The sequence below is a fragment of the Antrostomus carolinensis genome, unplaced genomic scaffold (genome assembly GCF_000700745.2).
Source record: "Antrostomus carolinensis isolate BGI_N321 unplaced genomic scaffold, ASM70074v2 Scaffold20804, whole genome shotgun sequence".
Classification (NCBI taxonomy): domain Eukaryota; kingdom Metazoa; phylum Chordata; class Aves; order Caprimulgiformes; family Caprimulgidae; genus Antrostomus; species Antrostomus carolinensis.
In genome coordinates, this window is record NW_010311672.1 from 1 (window position 1) to 11412 (window position 11412).

Sequence of the window (11412 nt, forward strand, 5' to 3'; positions counted from 1 at the left end):
TGATTCTATGATAAAGCTATTGTAGGGTAAGATGAGAATATTATTTCTTGTAGATAGAGTAATTTACTTTGCTGCAATGTAATGTGCATTTTTTACCTCAAACCAAGTGTAGCTAGGTGTTATTTACCTGTAACTGTAAAGCACTTTCTCTTGTGTTTAAGATACCAGGTGCATGAACACAAAGCTACCATTTTATTTCAAGATTAATAAAGGAAACTTGTCTTGGACAGGAATAAGTTTTGCAAAACATGATTTGCAAATTATGACCAGAGAGAAAGCTACTAAAATCTATCAAAATAGTACTATAATGAATGTAAAGCATAAATTACTTTGCAAAAGAAGTCGTAAGAGTACAGTAAATGTTTTTGCTTGAGTGCTTTTGAAAGTGAAGTACAATTATACTTCTCTTTACACAGGTTTTTATAGAAGTATCATTTGATATCTTCATTCTTATATCTGTGGTTACTATGTAATGTGTCTTATGTATTACACCATGTATCATTTTTGTATGTGAAAAAAACAAGACAGGCTCTTTATTTCTTAAGCTATTCATACTGCAAGTAACTAGAATTACAATGTCCTAATTATTTGTATACTTAGATAACTATGCAACCCTCTCGCGATTAATTGATCTGTTAAGAAGAGCTGGGAAACTAGAAGAAGTCCCAAGATTTCTTTTAATGGCTGAAAAACATTCTACAAGAACAAAGCTTGAACCAGGATTTCACTACTGCAAAGGACTGTATCTTTGGTACTTGCAATTATAATTAAGATAAGGCTTATTTGATTATGTAGTACATATTTAAATTAACTTTCTTGTCATTCATTATCATTAAAAGGTGCTACATATAGCGTGATAAGTAATATAGCACTACTTTCCTAATTACTTAAGGTGCTAGGATTTTAGGAAAGGTCTCCTTTTCTCTTCTGAAATACTTTCCAATGAGCTCCTCTTTAAAATGCAGCTATTTTATCTGTCTCACGTACATCATTCATATTTCCTGCTTCTTAAAAGTGATATCCTCACTGTTTCAATAACATAATATTGCCTACTTTCAAATTTTAGAATTTATCAGACTGTTTTTAGTCTGCAAAAACAAGTTCCTTGCAATAGTATGCATGCTGTTCAAACTCTGCATAATCAATGTGTGCAAATGTGTTATCTGTTTTTAAATACTTGGGCTTCTTCTTGGGATTTGGGTGGGATTTGGGGCAGTGAATTTTACTTGCCCAGCTTTAAATATTTTAATCATCTGTCTAGGTATACAGGTGAACCAAATGATGCACTCCGACATTTTAATAAAGCTCGAAAGGACAGTGACTGGGGACAGAATGCAGTCTACAACATGATTGAAATTTGCTTGAACCCAGATAATGAAACTGTGGGTGGTGAAGTCTTTGAAAATCTGGATGCTGACACGGGGTAAGTGAATGAAATAAATATTGCTTGGGTTCTTTTGTCATCCCCTTCCTCTGATACCCCTTAATGATGTGCCTTAATTTAAATTGCTAGAACTTGGAGCTTATCAAGTGCTTTGAATGTTCTGTTTAGTATATTGAGAGGGACTATCCTAGACTGTAACAAGTCAGTCTCAAGCAGAAAATATAAGAGATTTTATCTGGAATCCTAGTCACTTACAGTATTAAAAACAGCTTGTTAGGTTGGAACTGTTGTTGTTACAGAACAGAATCAATGTAGAATGCCTATATAACAGAACATCTTGTACAAAATGGTATGTCTTAGCATGGAATCGGTACTAACTCATAATTAATTTGGTGTATATTTTAAAAAATAAGCTTTTACAAACACATTCTTTCTGATAACAGTAATTCAACAGAGAAGCAGGAGTCTGTGCAGTTGGCTGTAAGAACAGCAGAAAATCTTCTGAAGGAACTCAAGCCTCAGACCATTCAGGGTCACATTCAACTGCAAATCATGGAAAATTATTGTCTCATGGCAACCAAACAAAAATCAAGTGTTGAACGAGCACTGAACACTTTCACTGAAATAGTAGTGGCTGAGGTTAGTAATCTGTCTCATTTCCTCAGTCTTCTTTTTCACACTTACAACTTTTTTTTAACTAGTCTCACAGTTTACATTCAGGAATAGTGTCATGTGTTAGTGCTGTTTGTTCTAAGGATTTTTTTTTCCTATTAAAGAGTATCTTATATAAAATTTTAAAAAAAAAAACAACAAAAACCATGCTGAAATAACATCTTTTAGAAGTTTTCAATTGGATTACAAATTTATAACTCTATTAAATGCTAATATTGCTGGTTACTGAAATGTGAATAGGCTATTTGGTTTGAGTTGTTGGGTTTGCTTTTTAATTCCCAGCAGTGTGTCTGATGATATGTCTATACAGTACCTTAATTCTGTAAGTGAAAACAATTAAATGCAAGCTGTCTTCATGCACTTCATGGCAATTTGACAGAATTTAGATTCCAGGGCAAGGTGATCCATCTGCTTAACATTCATCCTTATGATGGAAATCTTCATTATTTTGTAGCTACTTGTGGTCATTAACTTTAGGATTAATACCGGATACTCTTGTTACCAGCACCTTTCAAGTGTTTTTATTTAATACATGTAGACACATTTAGTCCATCAGAATGCCAAGAAATACTTAAGTTACTACTACCTATTAACTGTGTGCTAAAGTGGTCCTTGGCTGAGCTGAGCATATTGATGCTTATCTTGTGTGTAAGGCAGTTCTGAGAATCACAAACAAGGTGTCCCTCTGCCTCCAGTACTGGCTTCGCAGTCCTGCTCAGAATTGAACTGAGGTCCTGTGAATATTGAATGTTTTTCATGTGTTGACACAGTTCCAGCAGCAAAAATGCCCCCACCTATTTAAACTTCTCTCCAGGGTTGCATAAAATATACAGTTTTAATCTCTTTAGACTTTAGAGATTATTGATCCATGTTAGGTGTGACTATTGAGGGAGAGATCAGCTGATCATTATGTGGAAGAGGGGCTTTTGGTGAGGTAACTTTAAATTTTTTTTTTAACCCACTATGGCAAGCCTGCTTACAGCACAACCCTACAAAGAGATACAGTGTTCTTAGTGCTTGCTTGAGGATCTTGCATAGGATGGTGGCTTTTAAAAATCCTGTTTGTTATACATAGCTTTTGGATACAGGCAGTTTAGACTGGCATTTTTAGGAGTTGTACAGCTAATAATAGGAATTGGTGTCCCTGTTACTGTTATTTGACAGGCACTTCTAAAAGTAGAAAACACCACTTGTATGGTAACTTCAAGTGAGTTCAGTTTCTATCTGAAGTATTTATTTGTGTATCAAGAGGACGGATCTTAGTGGTATCAGAATGTTTCTTGTTGAGATGAAATACCTGTGGATGCTTTCAATGTTTCTTGAACCTGAAGAAGATTTGTTTTGAGCCCAAACTTATATTCAGCCTCTTAATTATTTCACATGGTGTTTATCATGATTAGTCTTACAGAAGTCATCATAGCACTAGATGGAGAATGTTAGTAAGATTGTATGTTCTATCTTTGTTTCCTGAGATTTAGCTTTCGTTTAGTTTTCAGATACCTGGTGAAAGTCTTACTTAAAAAAAAAAAAAAAGTTAAAAGCAAAATAAAAAAGCACCAAGCAATCATTATGCTTTTTACTGCAGAAGGATCATATACCAGCACTTTTGGGAATGGCCACAGCCTACATGATCTTGAAACAGACTCCACGAGCCAGAAATCAGTTAAAACGAATTTCAAAAATGAGCTGGAATCCCATTGATGCAGAGGAGTTTGAAAAGAGTTGGCTTCTGCTTGCAGATATATATATTCAATCTGCAAAATATGATATGGCAGGTGAATTATTAAAACGATGCCTCCGTCATAACAGGGTAAGTGAATGCACATTAACAGCAGCCTTTGTAACAACCTATTTTAATTCATCTGAATGTTTAGTTTTCCTCTGAAACATGACTGTGAAATGTATTTCTTTTTCCAATTGCCTGATATTTCACTTATTAAGGAGAAGGAGACCAAAACAAGCCAGGAAACCAGCAACTTTACACTGAAGGGTAGTAAAGAAACCTGTGAATGCTGCTGAGTCCTTTTTATTCGTATTCTATAATAACTTATGCAAGTTTTAGTTGTGGGGACACTAGAAGTTTAAGGTGTTTATGGAATGTCAGAGATGCATTTTACTAAGTCTTGCAAACTTGATGAAGAAAGATGTAGCCATATAAATTTTGGAGACTTGCTCCGTTTTTTAAGAGATGTTATCTTCATATCTTAAAATATGTTTTTAAACATTTATGTTCATAAGCCTGCTACTATGCAGGTTTGTTTTTTTTTTTAAATTCTATTATTAATCCTCTGCTGTGAAGATACTGTCTGGTAGATTGTCTGGCAACAAGCTCTGATGTTTTTACCTCAGGGTTTCTTAGCAAGCGAACTGCCCAGTACTCTGGTTTGACTACAGGAGCAAGCACAGATCTTAGCTCTCATGCTTATTTTTCATTTTGTCCCTTTTTGCTGGTCACATTTTTCCATCTATACACTTTGCTTTCCCTCACATGAGGCACATCCAGTAGGCTAGTATTTCATAGACACTATGCTGTAGGTTCAGGATAGTGTTTATAGTGCACAGAGTTGGTTTAGAAAAGGACCTGATGCTTTTTATTTCCTTTTCTGAATTCATCAGTATAGAAAAATTCATAAAAGTATCTTGTAATATGGGTTTCTTACTGATTACTCTTCTTTATTTGTAAGTTTTTGTTTTGTTTATCACAAATAAGAGCAGTAGTATATTTTTATCCTCATCTTCCAGGCATTCCCATACTGCTTATCCCAGTATGCTGTGATTTGAAAGTTTTTCATCAGTAGATTTTTGGAAGCCTAATTGGAAATAATGAAGTTAAAGATGGAGTGTAATTTATAGATCAGCATTTATTTGCTCTACTTCTGTAAAAAAGGTGCATATTTTCATCCAAGCTTAATATTTCTTTTGAAAATATTTGAGCTATTGGCAGCATGATAATATAAGCTGTTGACAGTAAGGGCATAAGGTAGTTAGGGTTTTGCTTATTTTTGTAAATTTTTTTCCTGCTTTATGTACTAAAGATAAGATTTCTGTATTAATTACTGTATCTTTTGTACCACCAATGTGTGTGTAACGTAAGCAAAGCTAGTATTTTCATCTAGTGCTTAATAGGTTTTGGAACCTGTTTTTCAGATGCTTGTAACTTGCCACTTGGAGTTATAAAAATTGAATTGTTTAAGGATTGGTGTTCTCTTTAGGGTATTTTTTGTCTGTCTTTAGCTTTAAGTGGAAAATTACAATGTAAAGGTTTTGAAAAATAAGGCTATGAAAATACCTTTTTAAGAAAAAGTGAAACAAACAGTATTTGTGGAAGGTACAATGCTTTCTGGCTGGACTTGAAATGCAGCTGCCATAGGGATATTATTAACTGAGAGGGGTATCTACAGGGCTCTTGGAGGCTCTAAACAGTGTTTGAAGGAGTAGTTGCAGTGTCCTCTGTGATGACCTCTGTACTTGACTTGGGGTAACTTAAGAAGTCACTGTGCAGAATTCCATATAACTGATTTGTATTACGGGTGTTTTAAATCAAGACAATCTTATCATCAGAGTTAGTACAAGTATCACTTATGCTTTACAGTTGTACGTATTTGAAGTATTTAAGCAATTAAACTGTTGGTATTATTATATATAAGCTTACCTAAATACATTTTTAAATGAATATTTATATTTTGCAGTCATGCTGCAAGGCTTACGAATACATGGGATACATAATGGAAAAGGAACAAGCGTATAAGGATGCAGCAATAAATTATGAGATGGCCTGGAAATACGGAAACCAAGTGAATCCAACAATAGGCATGTATAGATAAATCTACATGTGTGATTTTTCAGGCACTACAGTAGGAACGAAACAGCTACCCTTTACTGGAAAGACTATTTTTCATTTTTCCTAGAGAGAGTATTACTGTCTTTCCTCACATGAAAACCACAGATGTTTCAAGGTGTACTTACTTAACAGTCACTTGGAAAGCCCCTGTGGCAAAAGGTAGCAGCTTTATGATACTTCAGAAATTTCTGCTTACTGTTTTTGTACTGTTCAGACAGACAACTGGTCTGAAAGAGTTTTAGTTTGCTCATTGTGAACAACTTTCTCTGCAAGTTCAGCATTAATTTTTAATAATGTATTTATAGTAATGCAGTAGGTACTGTCTGTAGTAGACAACCTTTCATAATACCCAGTATGTATCTGATGGTGGCAGATCATTGGTATAATTATTTCATTTTGATAATCAGTCAAATTATCTATTTACATGGATAAGGTTCTACATACATGAGTAAGGATTTTAAAAATAAATTATTTAAATGTCTTTAAATATAGCTGGTTTAAAAAAGGTGGTTAACGGAAAACTTGGGATGTTATTCAAGTTCCAATTTGGATGGTTAATTGAAGTCTACACTAAACTGTCATATTTTTAGACTATTTTAATGTAGGAAACCCTGCTTGAAACAAATACATAAGATAAAATGCTGTTTCTTAGCACCTGGAGTCTGACTTTAGGTCCCAAGGCTGGTGGTTTACAGAAATTCTGTTTCAGGTTTTAGGCTATGCTTATGGCCCCTCAAAAACACGTACTTCTTGCAGCCTTTAGTCTGTGGTCTTTTTTTTGTGCCCTAGGTTGTTTTAGTGTTAGGGTGAGATAGCCTTTGCATCAACTGGAAAACTAGTGTTTATTAACAAAATTGTAACTGTTAGGCATATGAACGTCCATCCACTTTGTTTCTTTAACTGTAACTCCTGGATGCTGCAGTGGTTTGGCTCATGATTGTATCTAATATGATCTGTAGATTAAAGTAGTGTTTTGTTAATAGAACTAAATGTTTTGTCATTTAGCTCCTGCTTTTATAACCCAGATAAAGATATAAAAATGCACATGCATGGATGGATTGCCAAAACTAGATGTTAACCTACATATGTGAGTCAAAAAATTAGGAGGGTCAAAGCGGAAAGAAGACTCAGATGTCAAAACAGAAATAAAAATGACTGATAGAAATCTGACTTAGGTTATACGGTAAAATCTCTAGATATCCAAGTATGAGTTTGGATGCAGTAATTTTACTAGTTGTTCCTGCTCTTGTAGACTGACCCATTAAAATCTTGTCTAAGGTATTACAGTTGTAGATCAAATAAAACGTATTAGAAAGAAGTTTTGATAGTAAGAAGGTGTGATTTCTTGAGTTTGTAGAGAACATAGATCAAGACTTTTCTTTTGCTGTTTTGAAACCCTCTAGAGGGTAGGAATTGAACAAATTACAAAATCATTTGGTGTCTAGACAGGAGAATGCCTTAGTGAAATTGAACTGTGGAATGATCTTGCATACAGAAAGTGAGAGTATGATATTGAAAGTACTGTGTGCACATTGTTTTTTAGTTCTGCATACACATTGTGAGAGTTGTCATGCATTAAAACTAAAGTAGTTAAAGCAGCACAAAGTGCACCTGGCAAGTAAAGCTGTATAAACTGGTATTGGATCCCTTGTACTCATTTGCTAGTGAGAATAAGTTCATAAATGAAAGATTTAAAATTTCAGATTTTGGAAGTTGCATGCTTATAACCATTTTTCTCCTGATCTCTGTCCAGGCTGATATACTTGAGCTATAACTTTTGTGTTGAAAGTATCATCCTGACATGTTGCTATGCGACTTAGCTATTCCATGTGACATTTTTCTTTATCAGTGGTCTGCTGACAATGGAAGAGAATAGCATTTTAATCCCCTGTTTGTTATTGCTATTCTGACTTTTTTTTTTTTATTATTCTTTTGTCCTTTAATAATGGAATTGCTTTTGCAGAGCAATTGTGCAGGACAGTGTATTGTAGCTCACAGTGAGAAACTCTGTGGAGTAACATAGTAATTGCAAGAGGACAAACATTATGTATTCTCTGTAGTAACACATGCTCTCCAGAATAATGTCTCCTTTTGATTCAAACATAGCTATCAGTGTATAAAGGATTTTTATTTATTACTTGAAGTTACTTTCAGTAGAAATTTTGAGCTCTACAGGCTTATACAAGAGAATACTAGAAAGCAACATACTACCTTCAGAAACATATGGTGATCAAAATGAATTTGAATGTGATATTTTCATTATTCAGTGCATAAACTGAAATTGTCAACTTTTTTTCTCCTTTTGCCTACAGGATACAAATTGGCTTTCAATTACCTGAAAGGAAAGAGATATGTTGATGCAATCGATGTTTGTCATAAGGTAGAATTTGTATATGTACTTAATACTCTGTCTACTGTGGCACATTTTACATAATGATCCTTTTTTGTTGTTGTTGAGTTTAAATTTCTAAAATACAGCTTAATGTAAAAAAGATGTCCTATTAATAAGTTTGATTAAGTTAAATATCCTCTACATAATCTGCTGTAGCCTGAGTTCCCTGGACACCAGGTAAACAAGAGATAGAGTTGGCTGGCTATCATATCTGAAAGCACACTCAGATGTCAGCACCTTCTTTTGGCCCTGTGATTGCTACTAGGTAAATCCATACAGAGGTATAACTGAAGTTGTTGATCAAATGTTAATATCAGAAGACACTGTTAGAAAGTAAATTCCAGTATTATTTGTGTATGGTCCAGACATAAATAGAGCAGATGCAGAATAAGAGGAAGGGCTGCTATTACAGAAGCAGAGTGAACATTATGAATTAATAATTATTAGTATTAACAATTAAATAAATTATATTTGCTTTTTTGGAGAGAAATAAAGATAACTAGAAAGGACAAATTGAATTGAAGAATAAGGAAGAGGAGGAAATTGAAGGACAAGAAGATGAAGTGGGTAGAGTATCATAAGAGTGAGCCTGAGGGATTGAAAACATAAGAGCAGTTTATCAGAGAAAGTATACTTAAAACCTTGGAAATGTCTCCAGAGGTCACAGTTCTGAATGCATACGTTTCAAGCCACTCAGAGGCTTTAGCTCTTGACTCCTGTGTCTTTTGCACCAAAGTGACAAGGCAGCGTGAAAGGAAGGTGAAGTGTCTTTGATAAAGCTGGTTTTGACCTCCATACATGGTAGTGTCTAACCACAGTTAAATATTTTTGCATTCTTAAAACAAACTTGTCATGTTGTTATTTTAGTTTTAGAATGTGTAAGCTCAGTGATGAGGGAGATAACCAAACACAGTATCATTTCCTTTTAAATATTATATTTAAACACAGAAATTTTGTGTTGTTTTGCCTTTTGACAGGTCCTTGAAGCACATCCAAACTATCCAAAGATCAGAAAGGAAATACTTGACAAGGCCCGTGCATCACTAAGAACGTGAAATTTGTTTTCTATTAATGGCTCATGGATGTGTTGGTTTAATCTGACTTGGGAAACTATGAATTAAATACTACAGTGACAGAGACCGTATCAGAACAAAAGTATTGCGAATATGATTAACTTAATTACACTAGAGATCTGGATTATTTTCAAGAAAAATCTGCAACCCTGAAAGAAATTGTATTTATTCTCATTCAGGAGAGAATATTGCTTACATGTGCTATGTCAATTGTCATCCAGCATCATTAAAAAAAAAAAAAAAAGTGTACTCAGCGTTATAAAAATGTTTTAAAGCATGTAACTCAGTATTTTATTTTGTCCATTTGTCCAACAGCCTATACTATCTAGGGCAGGTGCATTGCTGAGATGCTGGATTTCAGCTTGTGTAAACTACTAATTCATAATTACAGTGTAATCTTTATTACTACAGGTGAATTTCTAAAGTATTTTTTTTATTTTTACATATATTATAAGTACGCTTTATTTTTTTAATCTTGAAAAAACGTCTATATACATTACTCTCAATTAAACTTACATTTTTTTAAATGAAAATCAAATATTTAAAATTAAGACCTTATGTAAATATCCAGTAAAGGCTGTTATAGATCATGCAAGTCTTGGACAGAATTTATTTTCTACTCATGCTGTCTATTATCCACTTGTCAGATATCCATGAAGAGAAATGGATTTTTTTTGTTTGTCCATTTTTAATATGTAGTGTTTAATCTTTCAACATTGTATGTGTAGACAGTACAGTCATATGTCAGAAGTTAGCACTCATTTTGTTTAATCCATATAAAACATCTTTTTGGAGAAATCATTTTGATTACAAGAGATTATGACCTTGTCTCACATACAGAATGTACCTGTGGATCTTTAAGGGAGCAATAACATGTCATATAGGAATGAGAGGAAGGAGAAGGACTGTATTAATCTTATCTAATCTTGTTTATCAGTAACTGGGTGCTGTATCGGGTAATTTTTTAGCCTTGTTTCCTAAATAGATTGACATGCATCATGTACGCAATGATGCTACCTGCTGGTGGTCTCCAGGCTCTGCATTCCAATAACTTCTGAGCTGTTGGTCAGCTAAAGTAAAATTAAGAGATGTGTCTTAGGGCTACAACAATTCTACACGATTTGTGTGAATATTAGAATTGAGAAAAGACCTAAATAAATGCCCTTTCCCTCCCTAGGCAGCACTGAAACTTATGCTGTAGCCTTATCCCTTCTATTTGAGCGCTGGCAATCAGTGTATACATAATTGTACCACGCACACTACAGGCTCTCTTTTTTTTCCCTGCAAGTTGTGCAGTGTGATAGAGCTCTGAGGAAGATGACTTGGGAGACTGGGGAAAAACTGATGGTATGGGATTGGAATAAGGAATGTGGAAGGATCTGGAAAATGCTGAGGGTGAGGGGGAATTATAAGGGAGCTGTGCTGTGGGGGCCTTTTAAAAGAAGAGTGCAAATGAGATATATCTTTGGAGTTCAATTTAAAAACTGGTGGCTATAAGTAGTCCTTCAGGGAAAAATTTGGTTTAATATACTATTCCCAGAAGAAATAAATGGCCTTTCCATTTCCCCATTGGTTTATATAAGCCAATTTAAATTTTCCTGTCCTTTCTAAATCTTTTTTTTTTTACTTTTTCTGCAGAAGGAATGGCTTTGTTTCATTTCTCTTTACTCCAAGTAATTGAAAGTGTTAATTTTGACTTTCCTTCTACTTTTACAGTTTCTTTTTTAAAAAATGCGGGGGGTTTTTTGTTTGTTTTTTTTGGTTTTTTTGGTTAAGACCCTTTCTTAATAAGTGATTTTGAATGGAAGAGACTCCTGGGATGGAGGGGAGTCAGTAATGCTAATTTCAAAGATCTGCAGTCTTCAGTGCGGTGTTGCTTAGCAACCCATCTTCCAGTTCTGCCTTTGGTGAATAAAAGAGGAGAGAGAAGCTGTGGTGTCTATTGATTCATTCACTGCAACTGGAAATCTAAGCATCTTGTAGCTATAACAAGCCATAGTGTCTATTCCTTTCTTCTCTTACCCCCCCTGTAAAAGGGAAAGACTCTCTA

The 11412-nt window shown here is 34.4% G+C and overlaps 1 protein-coding gene across 1 annotated transcript; it reads left to right on the forward strand.

The window, feature by feature from the left end:
* Nucleotides 1-600: 600 nt before the first annotated feature.
* On the forward strand, nt 601-8277 carry LOC104524053 (tetratricopeptide repeat protein 21B-like; the record flags this gene model as incomplete). Its single annotated transcript, XM_010166804.1, has 6 exons — nt 601-751; nt 1262-1423; nt 1828-2023; nt 3642-3866; nt 5746-5866; nt 8210-8277. Coding segments are annotated over 6 exons (923 nt in total), but the record flags the coding sequence as incomplete, so codon positions are not given.
* Nucleotides 8278-11412: the final 3135 nt, after the last annotated feature.